At 38.6% G+C, this 20,815-nt stretch overlaps 1 protein-coding gene across 3 annotated transcripts in view; it reads left to right on the top strand.

Annotated features, from left to right (window-relative positions):
- Positions 1-20,815, top strand: part of EML4 (EMAP like 4) — a 258,689-nt gene that overhangs the window by 122,077 nt on the left and 115,797 nt on the right. For all 3 annotated transcript variants that reach the window (XM_054022072.1, XM_054022073.1, XM_054022071.1), the window contains exon 2: positions 17,503-17,685. In XM_054022072.1, the coding sequence (XP_053878047.1) occupies positions 17,503-17,685 (183 nt within the window). The remainder of the gene's footprint in view (positions 1-17,502; positions 17,686-20,815) is intronic.

Below are 20,815 nucleotides of genomic sequence, written 5' to 3'. Positions count from 1 at the left end.
TGGTGAAGGCAGTTTGTGTTAAGGTGTGTAACCCACACTTTCTCCTCATAGCATATTCTGTGGTATCTGAGTGGCTGGTTGTTGATAAGAGTTCTTGGTGTGAATTTTTTGTAAAAACAGTTGCTGAAAACCATTCTCCAGTGTAGTGAAGGCTCACGGCATCTGTTATAATTGTGTCCTATCTGTACAGTTTTAGGATCTGCCATCAAAACTTTGTTACTTGAAATGGCGTTTAAGAACAATGTTGAAAATGATTATTTTAGAGCAGATGGAGGCTTTAATGCTGTTGTTCTGCTTTAAGAGCTGAGAAAGAGTAGTGGCTACAAGACTGAGTGAATTTAAAATTGAGGGTTATAAGTAAATAGAAGGGGAGGGAGAGGACTTTCTTGAAAAGAGTATGTGTGTTTAAAATGATGTATATTGTATTATCAGCTCCCATGATTTTGCTACAGGTCTAACAATATTTGTCAATGGGACTGAAGTCACAGGCTGCCCTCAACTAGATGGACACTGTGATGGAAATGGCAAGGTCAGGGCAGGCTGCAAAAGGAAGAGCAGATACTCCCAAAACTAGTGGGTAACACTGATGTTAAACTCCCCAACTAGTCACAAACTGTGCTTCTCATCTGGTTGTCAAGAAGCAAAAAAGGACTCCCACAGCCCCCTTTATTGCATTTCAGTCCTCTGGCTCCCAGTCAGCACATAGGTCCAGTACAGCGAGAAGTTATTTAAAAAACTCTGCTCACATATACAAAATGTTCTTCGGATCCCAAATAGAGTGACTAGACAGCAAGTGTGAAAAATCGGGATGGGGGTGGGGGTAATAGGATCCTATATAAGAAAAGGACCCCAAAATCGGTACTGTCCCTATAAAATCGGGACATCTGGTCACCCTAATCCCAAAGGGTCAGCCACATCACCAGGCCAGTATAGGTTTGGATCTTACCCAAAACACCACGCTGCCAGCCAATCCTTTAGTGTCTAAAACTAAAGGTTTATTATAAAGAAAAAAGAACAAGAAGAGAGATGTTAAATGGTAAAGCAGTCACATACATACAAAGAGTCAAAGTCCATGAGGTTCCTAGCAGTATTGGTGAGTTTGCTGGCTTGAAAGTCCCTCTGGAACACATCCACAGTTTGGATGGGTCATTCAGTCCTTTGTTCAGAGCTTCAGTTTGCAGCAAAGTTCCTCCAGTGGTAAGAAGCAGGATTGAAGGCAAAATGGAGAAGGTGCAGCTGCCTTCTATAGTCTTTTGCCATGCGGCTTGTCCTTTCTTTGTCCCAAACTCAAGCTGCACAGCACATGGCTTGGAAGCCTTAGAGTTCTGTCCATAGGCATGCCCCTGCATGTCTTGCTGAGTCATAAGGTGTATCCTTTGCCTTCTCTTAATGGGTCAATGTATAGCTGATGGTCCTCAGTGGGCCATCAAGCAGGCTAGACAGTGCTGATGCCAAACTGTCTGCGGGGGTGTCACCCAGAAGCATAGCACAAGTTTTGAAATACATACATACATATCTATAATCCATAATACAGAGGTGATACAAACACATAAATGAGATTATCATATCTGGCAAATTGTAACATTTTTGCAGATATCTTACATCGCATATCTGGCATTACTCATTGCAGTTTTACAATATTGATATTCATAATATCCTAAAGTGTCCCCCAGATTCCATACAGTGTCACAGCCACCATATTCCATTAACCTTTGGAAGTGAATGTAAGGCCATCCCTGGCACAAATTGCTGCTACCTTCCATTATTTCTACTAGAGCTGGGGGTGTGGTGTGTGGTGGGGGAGGGGAGGGGAGAATATTGTGGTCGTTTTGGGCCAGACAGGAGAGTGTGGAGTTAGATGTAAAATTTCTGGAAATTTTGAAGGCATTTGGAGGGAAAAAGTGGTCCTCCCCTACCCCTGTTTCTTAGGAAAAAATGGAAATTTTCTGAGAAGATGAAATATCCAAGGTAGTTAATTGTTTATCAAAACTTAACTTCATTTACTTTTTAAAGAATGAGATATATATATATATATATATAATTTAGTACATAAAAAGTACTGTTTGGTATATTTATGAAATAAATAAATATAAATTATTTAGTTTTGATTTGAATAATATTGACAAATATATCTAGTATAAGGGATGGACATGCCTGACAAATGTAGGTGCCATTTTGCCTGTTGTCAAACAGGGGGAAAAATATATAAAATGTTGAAAATTGAAAGCATCAATTGTTATAAACAAAAAAAGAAGGTTGTATCCTTTGGGCTCAGAAATTATATACCAATAGACCTGACCTGACATTATCATGCAGACCCAGAAGAAACTCATGTTTCTAGAGAAAAGGATTAGAAAATGATGTAACTGTAATGTTGTTAACGGAGAACAATATTAAAGACCAACATCCAAACTTTATAGTAGCAACACCAAACTCTTTAATAGTGCATTATCATATACACAAGTGTAATTGTAGACAAAACTAACCATACTGTGAACCAGTATTATATACAATGTAAACAGTTACTAATGTATTCTTGGATGTGCTAGCTAGGGTGACCAGATGTCCCGATTTTATAGGGACAGTGCCAATTTTTGGATCTTATATAGGCTTCTATTACCCCCCTGCCCCCACCCTCTGTCCTGATTTTTCACACTTGCTGTCTGGTCCCCTAATGCTAGCATAGCTCAAGTTTTTCCTTCTTTCCTCTTCTTTTCACTGTTTATTCTGAGAATATATTTCATAACAGTTTCTTTTCAATTTTTCCCCAAATTTCCAATTTTTCCATACCGGGCCTCAGGAAAAAAAAAAATTGGAAAAAAACCATTTCCCCCCTAAAGTTTCCCTTTTTTCCCCCCAGACCCTCATATCTCCACATGGAGGTGCTGGGAGGGGGCCTCAGAGAAAGGGAATGTGTTAGGGAACTAGTCAGAAAACACTGAGAAGTCAAAGGAATAAGGGGAGCAAGAAGTAGACTTGGGGGATGTCAGTGAAAGGTGGGGAGAAGCAGGCAGTCTGAGGGGATATATAAAAATGTGGTGTCATGACAGAAGGATGTGGCATCCTATAGTTAGGAACGGACATTGAAGAACCTTTTTTGAATGATAGTGAAAATATACCCATCCAACGCTATCTCATTTGAAAAAAGACTGTCTTTAACTCTGTTCCTAGCCAACTGAAACTAGTGAGCTATCACATACGTGCTTCATTAGTTGGGAAGAGTAAAATTTGCAAACATTAAATGGTGCCAAGTATACTGTATCCATAAAAAAGGATGGTAAGCTGTTTTTGTATGTTATCTCATGTAATGACTTGAATGTTTTTCTCTTGTTTTTGAAATCATGTCCCACAATTGATCTGGAAATAGCAGGTTTAAAGAGTGGAAACACAGCCTTCCTTTTAGGCAAAAATTTACTAGCAAATACCACAGCACAAACAAAAATGAGGCACAGTTTATTGTCAGAATAAACAAGAAATATTTAAGAAATACGTCAGAGACTTTCAATAACTTGCTTGTTAAAATCTGTACTCCTGAACTCAGATGGCTTGCAGCAGAGTAGATGTACTGCATTGATGGGAAATGTCAGTTTCTCCTAGTAATGTTGCAATCTCAGAAATTCAGACTGTGCGTGTTGGAAATCTGCTTTCGCACACACATTGTTGAAAAAAGATTATTTCTCAGAAAATCTGCAATAAGTACTAGATGAACTGGTACTTAACGAAAATGCAAAAAAATCCTATATATGTAAAGATTTTCTGTCACAAGAATTACGAATTAGCATTACTATTTTTGGCAATTATAATAATAATAATAAAAAAAATCCTTGCCTGAAGAAGCACTTTATATGTTCAAAGCACAGCTCCCGAGACTCCAGTTGCAGCACTTTTGCAAATCACTCCCCAGGATCTCAGGTTGGACTCCCAGAAAATTAGAAATATGTAGTTAGTGACCACCTGTGAAAAATTTAGTTTAAGTGACTTGCTCAGCATCACACAGGAATTCTGTGTCCGTGTCAGGGATAGAATCCAGTTCTCCAGGGATGCTTTCAACTGGTTTAACCATGAGACCATCCTTTCTGTTTCTGAAGTCTCTTGCCTCATTCACTTCAGATATTCCAGCTTTTGCTACAAATAAGGCAAGGGTTGAACAGAAAGCAGTCTTATACACAACCTTGATTAATTCCCAGAGCAGGTCCTTCCCTCGCACTGAATGAAGAAGGGATTGGAACCTTTAGCAGGATTGGAACCTTTAGATTTAATGCACAGACCTCAGCTACTTGAGCTAATGGAGTAGTAGGACATTTTCATTCTGTATGTGGACCAGTATTAGAAGGGGAAGAGACACACACTTTGCCAGAAGGTTTAATTGATATTTGCTGACAGCAGAGGGAATGGTGAGATGCGTATCTTGTTTCCATGCTGGGCTGTGAAGGGGAGTGTACTCTAATGGGCACAGACTTGTCCATCCACTCTCTTCAAGCTTAATTCTTTCTGCCCTATCCCTCCAACCTGTGTCAGTACTGTCTCTTTCCACCAACTACCCTCAAGCTCCTCATCCCAGTCTCCTTGCCTGCCCATCCAGTCCCAGTCCCTGTCCCCTCCATCCCCTGGCTTCTCATGCAATCTCTTTCCATGCTTCCACCTACCTCATCATTTGATTTCCAAGTCTCTCTACTTGTCCAGTCTGTCTCCTCACCCTAACCACTCTTCATCTCCTTGTCTCCTTCTGCTTTCTCCCTGGTTCCTTGTCCCAGTCTCTTTGCCCTTACAGCTGTTGTCTTCCCACAGCTTTCCTTTCTTAGCAGCCAACTGGCTCCCCATTTTCCTAGTCCCACCCTCCCCCATACTTCTTGCCCCAACCATTCCATCATTCTTCCCGCTTCCTCTCAGGCTGACTCTTGTCTCATCTGCATTCAAATCAGATAGCTTATTCCTCCCTGCTGCTTTGGTGCCAGCAGGGAGGTCTCTGAGAGCACTGGAGAAACAGGCTTCTCTTCTCAGTTCCATGCTTAGTGATGACAGGAATCTTTGGAGATTTTAACTGCCAAAACTGAAGATGTGGGCATGTTCACATTGCAATTTTTCAAAGTCTTATAATCTGGCCAGATTTAGGCAGATTTTCATGGACAGCAAAAAGCACATCTCTGACACAAATTTCAAGTCCCTGCTGCAAAGTACAGGCGTGCAAAAGCTATTCAAAGAAAAGGTCACCAGAATTTTTTAACATGGGCAAATCATACTTTTTCCTTAGCCTTGTTCTCAGAAACTGCTGAACTGTTTTGGCTGGAAGTTTGAAAAAAATTCAGCCCAAAGCGGACACCTAATGTGGAAAATTTCAGACCCAGTGGTTAAAGTTTGGCAAAGTAATAAGCAAACAAAAAGAGTCTTTTAAGATTGTCTGACAATTCCCAGTATTAGGCAGTGCTACTAGCATCACCTAAAATAATGTAAACATACATTTTCCACATTATATATTTTCCACATATGTATAATTTCAAATATTTTATATTGTCTATTATGTATAATTTTCAACTTCTAGTATAATTTATTGAAAAAGTCTCGTCTATTCTATTCTCCCCCACATCAAACTTTCAAACATTTATTTTAGGGAACTGAAAATCCCATCAAAATTTGTAATGTGTCTAATTATTTTTTGCACTTGCAGAACTTAAAATATGTAATGCAGAATTGTGAAGGATGATATAAAGGGCTTGGGAATGGCTGGATGACTCCTCAGTGAGTTATGCAGGGCATTGCAAGCAAGTGTCAATAATCCTACCACAGCATCATGAATTCTGTCTGGCATACAGACGTGTATCTTGTCTGTGTAACAGAAAAATTATTTTAGAAATGTGTAGAGACTTTTAAGTATGTTATTGAGACTGTTTCTTTGTATTCTACTTGTGAAGTCAGTGCCATGAGTCCAACTGTACAGGCCTCAGAGGGAGAAGGGGGTATTAAGCGTAACAAAGGTAAAACACTTCTAAAATCTTTTTTTAAAATGGCGCTTTTATGTGTACACTACTACTTAAAATCCTGCTTCAAGCTACCTAGGGCTACAAGCAAGTACACGGTGTGCCTTGCTGCAAAGCAGTGGATCTCCTTGTTCACAGTTGTGGAAGATAAGATTGTGGATCGTCAACCTGGCATTAGTCCATTGCCCAGTTTGCATTTCAAAACAAGAGGGTTATGGGGATTGTGGGGTAGGGTGGTGAGACTTCCCCATTTGGGGAAAAGAGGAATGATTTTTAAACCATAGCATTTAAAAAAAAAAAAAACCATGACTGAAGGCAGCTACTGAGAAGTTTGGAAGTTTGGGATAAACCCCAAGGAAGATAGATTCATGGGCAGTGTTATAGGTGAGGTTGTAAAAGGTGCATTAAAAATGCAGTGTGTATCAGCAAATATTACCAAGCTATCAACATCACATATGTGGGGTAGATGTGTATATATGTAGATATATCTAATTTTTCTCAAAATTCAGTATTGGCAAGAATAAAATCGACGTTGTCATATAATATGGTATCAGGCAATCAACACAGTTACTGGAATCTTTTACAAGCCGGAAACTAATACTGGCCACATTTTGTTGGCAATGAAATACAGTGTATGGTCTACTGTATGAATCATACATTGATATGTTTCTAGATTACTTATATTAAGATAATACCAGAATATTTTCAGAGGTAGATTTACTGGACTATTCTGAGAAATTTTATCTTTAGACATGGCTTCTGTAATATGGGGTTATTACGGAAGTGGTTTTAAGGATGTTTGTATAATCCTCTGGCTCCTTTTTTTCTGAGCCAAAGAGCCTGAAAAGCCACAAATGATTTTAGAAATTTTAGAGTATAACACGAAAATGAAGATAGTTATCTGATACAAATGTTTGTTAAACTCTTTGGAGATGCAATTTAATAATAATACTAGTTTTTTGGTATATCTGAATTTTTCCTTTTTAGCATTCTCTAACTAGATTAAGCTGATTATTTCCTGTGTAATAAGGTCTAATAAATTTTAATATATTAAAATCAGCAAATGCCAAGAAACTACACTTTAAACATTGAGTAACGTGCATAGCATATCTGGTCACAATGATTGTATTTGGTTAGAAAAATAATAGTTGATGGAAATATATACCATTAGACTCTGGCTAAAACTTTCAAATCTAAGTTACTTGGAGTTAGGCTCTTAAATCAAGTTTTAGGCACCTAAAAAGTTTCCTTAATTTCAGAGTTGCTGAACAGTCACAAAACTCATTTGAAATCAGCACCTTAAAAAATAAGACCACGTTCATTTAGGTGCCTAAAAATAGATTCAAAACACTAACTTTAGTCAGACAGATTTGTATGGCCCATATGCCAATACCTAAAATCTATGTTTGTGTTCTCTGGAGTGACTGTAATGTTTTATTTAACTACTGTTTGCTGGTCCATACAATTATATTTTAAAAGGTAAAAGTGTTATGAATTTTTTTTTGTATTTTGAACTTGGCTTAATTTTTATAAAAGGGGCTGAGTTGACAGCGCTAGAGACAGAGGTGTAATCTGTACAGAATTAATTACAGCAGCAGTGCATCCTCTCCTACCAATATATCTCAGTCTTGACCTACTGGGACCTCCTTTATGGAGGAGATAGATGATAATTCACTTTTTGTGCCAGTTCAGTTTTTATAAAAGCATATATTGTGTTGGAGATAGTATAACATGCAGTATAAGGTGCTTAGACATTGACTACTTTCAAATGGGCTATCAAACAGCCATCAGATGGTAAAGACCATTGGACACTATTGCACTGAGTTAGGTTCATACTGATAGCCAACTCATGGCCTTTCACTCGTAGGTTAACTTGTAGTCTGTTGGCTAATACTTGACATAATACATACTTTACACCTAATGCAAAAATGTATATGAAAGTTAGTTCAGGAACAGTGAAGAGGGTTGCCAACTTTCTAATCACACCCTTGCCCCACCCCTTTCTGAAGCCCTGCCCATGCCCCTCCCCTTCTCCGAGGGACCCCCCTGCTTACCCTTCCCTCCATTGCTCATTCTCCCCTACTCTCGCTCACTTGTTCATTTTCACCGGGATGGGGCAGGGGTTGGGGTGCGGGAGAGGGTGAGGGTTCTGGCTGGGTGGGCAGGCTCTGGGGTGGGGCCAGGGATGAGGGGTTCAGAGTGTGGGCTCAGAGTTCAGAGCTCCAGGCTGAGGCAGGGGCGTGGGGTGTGGGAGGGGGTGAAGAGTGCGGGCTCTGGGAGGGAGTTGGGGTGTGGGAGGGGGTTCTGACCTGGGGCAGGGGGTTAGGGTGCGGGAGGGGGTTCGAGGTGCGGGCTCCGGATGGGCGGCTCCTGGAAGCGGCCAGCATGTCTGGTTACTAGGCCGAGGTGCGGTCAGGCAGGGCCACACACTGCCTCAGTCCGCAGGCGCCGGCCCTGCAGGTCCCATTGGCCGTTATTCCCAGCCAATGGGAGCTGCGGAGCTGGCACTCGGGGTGGGGGCAGCACGTGGAGCCCCCATGGCCACCCCTGCACATAGGGGCCACAAGGACATGTCGCCACTTCTAGGAGCCATGCGGAACCAGGGCAGGCAGGGAGTGTGCCTTGAACCCCCTGCGCTGCCGACTGGACTTTTAGTGGCTCAGTCAGAGCCGCTAGGGTCCCTTTTCGACTGGGCGGCTCCAGTTGAAAACCAGACGCTTGGCAATCCTAACAGTGAATAATATAGAAATGTCTTGTCTTGGACATTCCTTTTAAACTTCCAAAAGCTATTAATGACTGAAGTTCATGTCTAAATGTAAAAAAAAAAAAAAAATCCAAACTTGAATATGACTACACATAAAAAGTCCAAAGCTCGTAAGTTTATATTTATTACATACTTGTATAAATTTATAACAACATAATGAAACTTGAAAAGGAGTGTTGAGGGCAGTGATTTTTCAGGTTTAAGCCTGGATTGTGGTTTTTATTAAGTTTAGCATATCACTAATCATAAAAATATAGCATAGCCTTTGGAAGCTAATAATTTATGCCTGTGACTGTTATTCCCCATTTAGTCAGAGTACCCGCATTTTAAAGCCCTGATCTTGCAAAGTGATCCATGCATGTAGATCTTTAGTTCCCTACAGAGAACCATTAGTGTAACAAAAGTTCTGGAAGCTAATGGAAAGAGAATGAATCATAAAAAGGAATGCAGCTTTTAATACTTACAACTTCAATAGTACTCAGGGATTCAAAATAAAAAATGTAAATATGGAATGTTTAACAATGCAGTGCTTCAGTACAGCAAGATCAGTTTAGTAACACTTATCTACTACTGCAACGAATAACAACCTCAGTACACCTCGATGATTGTTTGATAAGAAAAAAATAAACAAAAACACTTGCCTCTTTTACCAGCAGTCCTTCATATTTTATATAAAACTAAGCAAACAGTGCATCTGTTATTAAATGAATATTTTAAAAAGCTGGGGAAAGAGTGGCTCTGGGGACAATGCTGTAATATATATTGTCACCATGTCCAGCAGTCAATAAGTGTTTTCCTCTAGTAGTCCATGTATATGGTTGGGTGGTTTAACTACATGTTTGTTTTGATTTTGAATCCAAGTTCAAAGTTATATTCCTTATACGATTCATATAGCTGCAAAACCTTTTTCTGTTTTCATGCATGTTAATATTTGAAAGGGTCAACAGAGACATTGGGGTCTGTAGAGTCTGATGCTTCCATATTTTGAAAAGTTGTCTTGTGTCTTTGGTTTTGCCACCTGGTAAGCTGGTTTTAATACCAATATATTGCAGCAAACTGCAAGGAAATTTGTTCCATTGAAAGTGATTGCAAAAGGAATTTTGTGAATTATCTTCCTGGAAATATGTTTCTAATAATCCTCAGCCAGTCAGATGATTCACGGTTCTTCAGAACAAAAATGGCAGGTTGTCCAAAAAGTGGCACCGAGGGGAGAACTGAGAAACATGCAGATAATCCCCCACCCCCACCCCCAGCCTTCAGAGCCTTCAGATTGTAATGAGAATGGATTGTTTTGGTGCCATTTCATTTTGCAGTCTTTAATCATGAGACTGAATCTGGTCCTGGGAACACAGGAAATTTAGGCTATGTTCCCACATTGAAGGGGCTTTCATATTACTGGGGAAATTGTGTGTGTTGGCAGAGGGGGTGTAAAAATATCTGTGGTTTGTGTGGCTTATTGGATGAAGTGCTGGCTTTTCCACTCTGTGGTTTAAATTTCCATGTGCTGGGTTTTGTAGAATTTGTTTTTCTCAAATATTGTTTTTCTCGAAAATCAAACTCTTTGTGATGTTTGGGCATATTATGCAGGATTAGTTGCCATATAGGACTGATAATGCGATTGATTTGTGCTCTGATATTATCATTATGAGCCCAGTATAGAAGGCTTGATATTTTTCTTTTACATTTAGGTAGCCAATTCAGATTTGTCTGAAGTAATCAGTGACTAAGGCGGAGATTTTAAAATGCGATTACCCTGCTAAATCTGCTTAGTGGCCTATGTGAATTGTGTTTGGAGGTCTGTCCAGCACCATCACTGGTGCCTCATTAGGGTTTCTGGCAAAGAGTTCCAGCACTGAATGGGCAGAGAAACGGAACTCTCCCATCTTCTAGAAGTGGTTTCACCCACTTACGCAAATTAGAAGTAGTGATGTAAATATCGGTTTAAAAAGTTAACCAGTTAAACTATTAAAATGATATTGTTTAACTGGTTAGTTGTTAACCGAGGTCGCTCTGGTTGGCCTGGCGGGACTGGGGACCCTCCAGATGGCTGGCACGAGCTGGCTGAGGCTGGGGTCACTCTGGCCAGACAGCGCGGGGTGGCCGTGGCTGGGGCCACTCCGGCCAGCTGGAGGGGCTGCGCCAGGGCTGGGGTCGCTCTGGGGCTGCTCCAGCGCAGCCAGGGCTGGGATCCCACCGCCCGGCGTGGGGCGGCCTGGGTTAACAGTTAAGGTTGGTTAACGGTAAGCCTAATGCTTACCGGTTAACCGTTGAACCTTTTACATCCCTAATTAGAAGAGTAGCATAAAGCATTTTGCAGTGCTGTGGCTGTAATGTTATATGGAAAGAGGACTCTAGTCTCTGGGGCTTTCATTTCAGAGGTTTTCTGAGCACTAAATTCATCCCCCTCTAAAAAAAATTTTTTTTTTAAAGTTAATTTTTTTTTTTTGTCTTTACACCATAAAAGTGATTTCTCATTGATCAGGTGCACAGGTGGTGTGACAGGGTATACCAGAGCCTTTGAGGCCCCCTGCTGGAGGCCTCATTGCCCTGCCATACCCCAGCCCAATAAAGGGCAGTGCAGAGGGTCCACCAAGCTGCCTAAAGTGGTTGTGTGAGACACAGTCAATCAGGGTCTAGCAGCCTACTATAAGAGGAGCTGCAGGGCCCGGGGAAGTTCAGTTCCTTGCTGGAGCTGCAGGAGCCTGGATGGTGTGTGGCTGGCTGATGGAGCTGCAGAAGCCCAGACAAGGAAGTGCTGCCAGAAGCCGAGGAGAGCAAAAAGGAGCCCTGAGCTGGTTGCAGAGACTCCATTAAGACAAAGCTCTGTGGTAAGGGTGAAGACAGCGCAGAACCGTGGGGAAGTGGCCCAGGGAATTAGAGAAGTCGTGTGACATAGTTAAAAGGACACAGCAGACCGTTGTGATCTACGGGGTGCCTGGGCTGGGGCCTGGAGTAGAGGATGGGCCCGGGTCCCCTCCACCCACCACTGTTAGCCACTGGGGGTGGAGGGGAGTGGCCTGGACATTGAGGCACCCCAGAGAGGGAACTGAACTGTAGTAGCCCAGCTGGAGAGCTACAGTCAAGAAGCCCAAGAGGACGAAGACATTGTCTCCAGGGCGAGAGCCCTGGGGCACTGCTCTATCCCAGAGCAGGGACAATCAGAGAGAGAGAGAGAGAGAGCGGGCACACACACTTGGCCAAAGAGGTGCTCACGTGAGGTGAGTGCACTCCGTTACAGTGAGCTAAAAAGCACTATTTAAAACATAAAAACAAAGCATACTCTTTGGAAATAAAAGTAATTAGCTGTGTGTACTCCATTCCCTATACCCTGCTCCTGTCTTAAAAATCCTTGTCCTAGGTTGAAAATGTAACTTAAATTTAAATGGGAAAATTGTAAAATCCTGAATAATAACAGTCATAAAAAATCTGAGAAATTTTAAACTGTATGGGACAAATCCTGGCTCCCTAGAAATCAATGGCAAAAAAATCCAGTTGATTTCAGTAGGACCAGGATTTTCGCTAGAAGTGAAAAAGTATTTCACTGCTATGTCAGAAGAAGACTTTATACCACGAGTACTATAAGTTCTGTTGTAACATTGGTTACACACATGGATTGCATAACTGAAGAAAACCATATATATTTTGAGACTTTAGAAATATTGACTTCTGTTACTCTGTTAAATGACAGCCATATATTTGAATGAAATAACACAGGAACTTTAGTTTATTTACCCAAAGCAGACTTAGATTTGGGAAGAAAATCAATGGATGTTTGGAGGTAACATAAGAAAACATAGTTGAACTACAATATTTTTTAAGTGCTGAAATTAGTGTAGCAAAGTCATCTGAAACAAAATCATTGGTAGGCAGTACTTGCTAGGTTAGAAACGCCATACAGGATGGCGTGTAGTTTTTTTTTTTTCGCTTCTGAATTTTTAAACGTTATACAGACTTAATTCTGGAATGAGTGCATTGCAGGTGGCTTCTGTAATATCTGAAAGTAGGGTGCTGCTTGTTCATATTTTATAGTTTAAGAGGTTTCTTTGCTTGGTTTTTCTGTTTGCCATATGTTTGCTCTTGGTCTAGTGACCTCTATGCCTGCTGTACTGGGCAGCATGAATGTGAAAAAATGCCCCTTAATACTCTAACACTATCTTTAAAATATGTACATATTATATATATAATCAGTGCCCTAAAAATGGTATTTAGATTACAAGGAAACATTTGTAAGGGAAGCAGAAATCTGTGAAAACATTTCATTTTGAAAACTGCTGATCTGCCAAGGAAGGGGAGTAGTATCCTAAATTTCAGTGTCCTAAATTTGTTGTAATGGTTTGAATAATAGCCAGTCATATTTAGTTTGAAGGCATCCTTTAGGGTAACTTGAAGTAGTCACCCAATTGTTTCACTTTTCCAAGCACTTTTGGACATGGTATCTCTTGGAATTTAGTTTGAATTTTTGCAGTTAAGCATTTCAGTTTGAGGTAATTCATTGTATATCTGTAATGTTTCACAATTTAACCTATAATCTATTTCTAATATCTGTTTTTCCTCTGGAGTGCTAAGTACACCTCTACCCCGATATAATGCGACCCGATATAACACGAATTCTGATATAACTCGGTAAAGCAGTGCTCCGGGGCGGCGGGGCTGCATACTCTGGTGGATCAAAGCAAGTTCGATATAATGCGGTTTCACCTATAAGGCGGTAAGATTTTTTGGCTCCCAAGGACAGCGTTATATCGAGGTAGAGGTGTACTAATAAGTCATCTGCCTAGAGTGTTACTCTGGTTCTCAACATCAGCCTCCATACCCTTGCTCTTCCTTGGAGGTTGTTCTTGCTTATTATTAAGATTCAGATGAATAAATTTAAGGCCAGACAGGTCTTTATGATTGTCTAGTCCGATTTCCTGCATAACATAGGCCAAAAAATCTCACCCAATAATTTCTTCGATTCCGTAACTTCTGTTAGAGTTATGGCATATCTTTGAGAAAGAGATGCAGTCTCAATTTAAGACTTCAAGAGATGGAGAATCCATCACATTCCTAGGTAAGTTATTCAAATGGTTAATTACCACTAAGTTAAAAATTTGCACCATTTTCTAGTCTAAATTTGTCTAGCTTTAGGTTCTGACCACTGGACCTCATTATGCCCTTTTCTGCAAGACTAAAGTGCTGTCTACTCTCAGAAATCTCTGACCCATGTAGGGTCATGTAGATCATAATCAAGTCACTTCTCAACATTCTTTTGAATAAACTAAATAGATTGAGCTTTTTAGTTCTCTTATGCTATTGGGCTTGTTTTCTAGATTTTGATCTTTGTGGTTAAGTCAAAGCAGGTCTGCTTTCCAACTTCTCTTGTAAATTTCTAATGGCAGCAAGAATTTCTCTGCAGCCATTGTTGCAGAAAACGAGAATGACTTAGTGCAGTTGCTAAATACTTTTCTTGGTGAAGTACAAAACAGACTTAATTGATGTCAGTAGTGAAAATACAATAATTTGCATTGGCCAGTATTTCACTTAAATGCCTAGTGTCTGTGTTCATCAAGGAAATAGATGAGCAGATTAAAGTATGCCTATGCTGCCACACAGATTGGACAACAGAGGAATCAATAGCAGTGCGTACCAAAGTGCTGTATTGTAACTCCCCCCGTCTGGTTGTTGTGAGCATGAACTAAAAGGTTCCTAGTTTACATTAAAGTAGTCCTGTTTGAAGAGGGCTATATTAATGTGAACTGGGAACCTTTTAGTTCGTCCCACAGCATCAACACAGAGGAGTTGCAGCCCAGCACTTTGGTGTGAACCACTATTCATACCCCCATAGTCTGAATTATAGGCTTGTGTAGATAAGTCCTAAGTAGTGGAGCCTTGTTTGGTAATTACTATTGGACTTCACACAGTGAGCATGGTAATGTCTGGCTTTTAAAACTCTGATGAAACATAACTAAAAGACGGCTGCTTGTTTCTTTTTTACAAATGTTTTATAGTAATCTGTAGTGTATCTGTAGGGCCTGGGGATTTACTCATTGTAAGACTTTTAACTGCAGTTTATATTTTTTATTTTACTTCCGTATGAAGCACTTCAGTTTCGGCTAATTGATTTGGTGGTGTATTGCGACAGGTATTATGTGATAGCTGTGGTATTTTGGTTTTGATTGATACTACCATAAGATGAACTTTAAAGATCCCTATAGTTATTTTGATATACCTTCAATATATCTTTAATTTTAATTACAATTAATGTCTTCCTTGTCTTAAGACAACATAGCTGGCTTATAGTTGCAGTTTTTGTTATGAAGTTGACAATGATCATCCCATATTTTATTTGAATGCTCATAATATCTCTATTTAGCAAAAGTATAATCGTGTTGTATTTTTTGGAATTCCAGGGAGACCAGTGACTTCCTAATGAGTTATAACATTTCTAAGTTCTTATTAGTTCAGAGAAGGATAACATGCACTCTTTATTTTGAGTAAAAGTTTAAAATACATCTTTTTATGTTTTGTCACTTGTTTGACATGGGAGCATTAAAAGCACCTGTTCATTCTTTGTACACTAGGGAACTTACGTTTCTTTTCTGACTAGAGTAGGATATAATGGTGCACAATCTGTTTGTGTTAAGCTTTCTGCAAGAAACAAAAAATTATTCTTCTATCCACTGAAGGTGCATGGAAATAAAATGTGTAATCTTGCACTGGTGGCATTACCTTTTTCCTCCATATGTTTGAACAACCCTTTCATACACACACACACACACACACACTCTCTCTCTCTCTCTTTTTTTTAAGTTGTCTCTTTTGGGCATGAAGACTTTTAGTCTCTTACTGATAGGTGATTTTGCAGAATGCTTATATAGCAGTTGAAGTATCCCACAGATGCCAATGACATAAGAAATATGGCTATTCATTTTTTTCTGTATGTCTTAGGCATACATACGTTTGCCAGGATTAAAGGTGTTTTTGTTTACTCTTTTGGCTGCTATCCACATTACTGAACTGAATACATATGTCTTACAATGCAGCTTTTTATTGATTAGAATACATGTATCATTATTATCATATAGTTTTCCTCCCATTAACTCAGGACTACAAAATACATATTTCATACACTTCTCCAAATCCCCTTGTAATTTATCTTCCTTTTAGATTTAAGTGAGTTTCCAGCCCAAAAAGCAATCTTAATTTTTCTTTTTAAAAATAAATCTGACTTGCAAAAATTGATAATCAAGCCTTCATATGTTGCAAGAAGACATTTTACGCCAATATCGCTTTAGATATTCTTGCGCTGCTTCTGCCATTGTATGTACATTTCACTTGTAACTTCGCTTGTTTGAATACTTCCTATAATGATTTCTTTGTATCTCATAAAATATCAGTATTAAGAATTACAATAAAATTGAATTTGGTGCTACTTCAATAACTACTCCCAAATGTTAATGTTTTATCAGTTTTAACAGCTTAGGGCCTGATGCTGCAAACCCTTACCACCTTTGTTATATTTAATTCATTGGGACTAGTCAAGGTAGGGAGTGCTTTGTCCCCCATTCTTGCAATCACTTACTTACATTGAGCTTGAGGACTACTCAGGTGCATAAGTGTTTGCAGGATCAGGGCCTATGTTGGATAATAAAGGGATTCGGGATTAGGCATTTTAAAAAAGTTTTATAATTGAAACTGTTTCCCTGCATTGAAATTCATGAAACTAGTGGGCCCAAAATTTAAAATGTGCATAACATTTCACAAGCAATAATGAACTTTACTATTTGCATATTTGCTTTTACATATGATTTGATGGTATGAATGCGTTTTATATATGTCATCCATCCAGTATTAAATAAGCAAAGTTTATGAACCCCTGTGATTTTACACTTGTATTTTGTTTAAAGTATTAATAAATCCAAACTCACCAAGGATACCTTTATGAATACCTTTTGTTTGGGTGACGTGTTTTTTACAACCCATTTGTAGTGCACGGACTCTGATTTATGCTAAAAATAAAAACCTATGATGTGTTATTTTGGCTTGGCAGAAAGAATGCAATGAGCTGTCAAAGGCAAAGAATATGCAGAAGCTGTAATTCCCATTTTACCATTGAAGAATAGATTTGGCTGGATTATGCCTTCAATACTAATCTATTTCTGTGTGGCCAAACAGATTTTTGGAGCCCTTCACAGCATATTTACTTTCTGTTCTCTTCACTTCGGGCCAAATGTTATAAAGTAGTATATTTTTTTGGCTCATGCAGTGTGGTGATGTGAAAAAAAAAAAACAGTAAAAAGAAAAACAGTAACCAGTTCATTACACCTCATTACATTTGGTCTTGGTGAGTTGTGTATTTTTAAATTGATTTTTAATTATGTCATGCTTTAAAGCGAAGGATACTTAGACTGCTTCTTTAAAAGTTGCAGTAGAATACACTTCAAAATGTTTGAACATATTTTATTTCGTATTAAATTTGAAAATACAGCCTTGTCCTGTTTAGCATGTATCTTGTTCCCATTACAGTACAAGTTCAGTTTCCAAACATCCTGTGTAGGCTCCGGTGTTTAAGGGCCTTAATCTTCTCCTTATGTTGGTTATGCTTATGATCCCATACTTAACCATTATCATCTTTATCCAACCATCTTCAGTAACTCCCAAACATTTTTGATAAACAAGATTGCACTGTAAGTTTTTATAACTCTTCTCTTTTTAATAGTTTTTAGTTTTGAAAAAAACAATTAAATTCCGTCCTCCTTTTCCCCCCCCCCCATCCCCAACTAGATGATAGCATCTCTGCTGCAAGCACATCTGATGTCCAGGACCGTCTTTCAGCTCTCGAACTAAGAGTTCAGCAACAAGAAGATGAAATCACTGTGCTAAAAGCAGCATTGGCTGATGTTTTGAGACGTCTTGCTATCTCTGAAGACCACGTGGCCTCTGTGAGAAAGTCAGCACCAAGTAAAGGTAATGATGCATATTTGGATTGGAGTGAATTTGACAGATTCTAGCTTTTCATATTGGAATGTTAACACTTGGAAATTTCTCTTTGGGTTTGTTTGCTATCTTAAGCATGAAAGCAGCTGTGACTTTCAGTTATTTTTCACCAACATCTTTTTTGATAGGATAAAAATCTGAAAACTGAGATTGTCTTTTTGCCCTTTGCAGTAGAACATCAGAGTTAAGAATACTTTGAGAGTGGAGGTTGTTAGTAACTCTGAAATGTTTGTCACTCTGAACAAAACATTATGGTTGTTCTTTCAAAAGTTTACAACTGAACGTTGACGTAATACAGCTTTGAAATTTTACTATGTAGAAGAAAAATGCTGCTTTCCCTTTTTTTTTAGTAGTTTACATTTAACATAGTACTGTGCTGTATTTGCTTTTTTATTTTTATTTATTTATTTATTTGGTCTCTGTTGCTGCCTGATTGTGTACTTCCGGTTCCAAATCAGGTGTATAGTTGACTGGTCAGTTCGTAACTCTGGTGTTCATAACTCTGAGGCACTACTGTACTTATATTTATACAAGATCTTCCGTGAACTCCACCTTAGTCCTTGTAAAAAGACCACTTTCTACTTAGAATATAGTATACTTTACATCAGGATTGTTTAACCTGCATCCTGAGGTCTGGATGCAGACTGGTGGATTTCTAATCACACAGCCAAGTTCTTCCTGTTAACTGCAAGGTGAGAACAAAGATAGTCAACTGAAGACTCTTACTGGAGGTTAACTAAAAAATATAAATTACACTTTCTGTTTATCTATCAAGGAAAAGGCAAGATGAAGGAAATATTATAGAGGGATGTACTTTAAAAAAAATAAAATGTGTATATTTACAGAGAAATTTTTCACCACCCTTGTGCTCCTGGCAAATTGCCATGTGACCACTACTGTCAAATGTTTGGGCTTCCATTCATTAACATTTTTACATCTACTTTCTTCGTGTACTATGTATATATGTTATATTAAAAAATTGGGATACAAGAAGATGGACATATTTTGTGCTAATTTGCACAATATGTAAGAACTACAACTACATTAAAAAGTTAGCAGAGATGATTCAAATAATTTTTAAGAGTCTTCCAATTCTCAGAATTAGAAGTGGGTATAATTGTGTGTATTCCCATCAAACTATATACCCCAATTATTTGCCTTTAACTGAATTATACATCCTTGATTCTCCACTGTTACTCTAGTTTTGAAATCAGTGGTGTCACATCAATAAATTGGAGTAACATAGTGGTGAATCAGGGCATGTGTATGTTTATATACATATGTTTTATATGTTCAAAATATGAAAGCTGAAAAATACTGAAATTTTGTAATGGTTTTAGATGTAGAACAGCATTGAGATCTAATTTATTGTAATTGTTTTTTTTTCATGTCCCCATGCCAGATGGAAGGAAGTGTTGACACTTAATTGGCATTGACTCTGAATCCTTCTATTCTGTCTTATTTGCTAAATGGTAGACAGTAGTTATCTGTGATTCAGCTTTCTTTTATCTGCCGTTTATCATGCCTCATCAGGATTCAAACTTCCTTGTCTAACATTTTGAATAAACAAAGTACTAGCAAGTATTTGAGATAAGTACAGTAAGTCTATGTTGCAAGCTACTAATTTTTGCAGAAAAGTCATACTTTCAAGTGAAAAATCATGGACAGAAGGTACATACTTGGGGCCACAATTTTCATACTTGGATGGTTAAAGTGCGTAGTTTCTCTTTAGGCATTTACATAAGTGGCTTTATTTTGGAGTGCTAGGTACCCATGGCCTCCGCTGAAATCAGAGAAAGCTGTAGGTGCCCAGAACCTCTGAAAGTTAGAGGTGAAATTCTGTGCCCATTGACGTCAGTGGCAAAACTCCCCTTAATTTCAGTGGAGTCAGGATTTCATCCCAGGTCACTTAAGAAAAAAAGGAAAGAGGCTTATGTTTAAATGAGTGTTTTTTAACATGCAACCTTTTGGTCCTAAAACACCTGGCCCAGGCCTTTTCCCATACAGAGCACCTCGTATTGTCTAGATCACAGAAATGATTGTATCTGATTTTTAGAAATGTGAGGTATATTATCTTAACTACTTACAGAAGATAATCTGTCTGTACAGAGAGACACTCCATGTACTGAAAAATATATCTCAATAGCACTGGAAAGAAAAATACAATCTCCCATACCTCAAATAATTCCTAAAACTGTCCGTATCGGTCTGACTCTTTGCATACTACCACTAAAAAAAAAAAAAAAAAAGTACAGCAAAAAGTGTGTGTTAAAGAGCATTTCACTCATTGACTTGAATGTTTTACTAAAATAAGGGAACAAACACAAAAACATTATTCAAATGCTAGACTTAAAAGTTTTCAGATACACACTATTGCTCTGAGTCATGCTCATCTTTGGTTGTAAATAAATAAATAAATTAGAGCCCAAATGTCCAAACTAATGAGCACCTACAAATTTCACTGTAGTCAGTGTCTGAAGTGGCTTCTCTTTACCTCTGAAAATCAGACTTATAAATGGATTTCTGTGCCTGGATTTGAATAGTCAGAGTTTAATCAGAGTTGTTTAAATGTCTTCATATAGCTCCATTCCTCTGGTATTTAGTTTTAACAATGATTTTTACTATTGTTGATCTAAATTTCACTCATTTTAGTGGGGGAAAAAGAATACACCATCAAAGCTTTTAACTTTGCTACTATATATCTGCATAAGCGCATATTACATAACATTTATTTATGTAGTAGCATTGAAGTATTATACTATTGTTAATTGTATTATTGTTTCTTATTTTTGTATGGTAGTGCCCACAATGTGCTTGGAACTGTCCATAAATATACTGAGTCACTGTCCCTGCCGCAAAGCGCTCACAGTCTCTATTCGGAATCTAAAGTCATAAGTAGTTTTTGCCACAGAATGGCAGTTTTTAATGACATAAACTTTCCTCTAATCCTGTAAATCCCCAAAGAGAGACATATTGGGGAAAACCGAGTAACATGAAGAGGGAAACTGAAAGGAAATAAAACAGCATAAGCACTATCAAGATCTTCAATGCCTATAGATACACTACTTGAAAACACATTCATTGTATTAGATCTGGAATT

Source organism: Malaclemys terrapin, chromosome 3 (assembly GCF_027887155.1).
Source record: "Malaclemys terrapin pileata isolate rMalTer1 chromosome 3, rMalTer1.hap1, whole genome shotgun sequence".
NCBI lineage: Eukaryota > Metazoa > Chordata > Testudines > Emydidae > Malaclemys > Malaclemys terrapin.
Note: the sequence above shows the minus strand (reverse complement) of the source record. Positions and strands in the feature narration are given on the sequence as shown.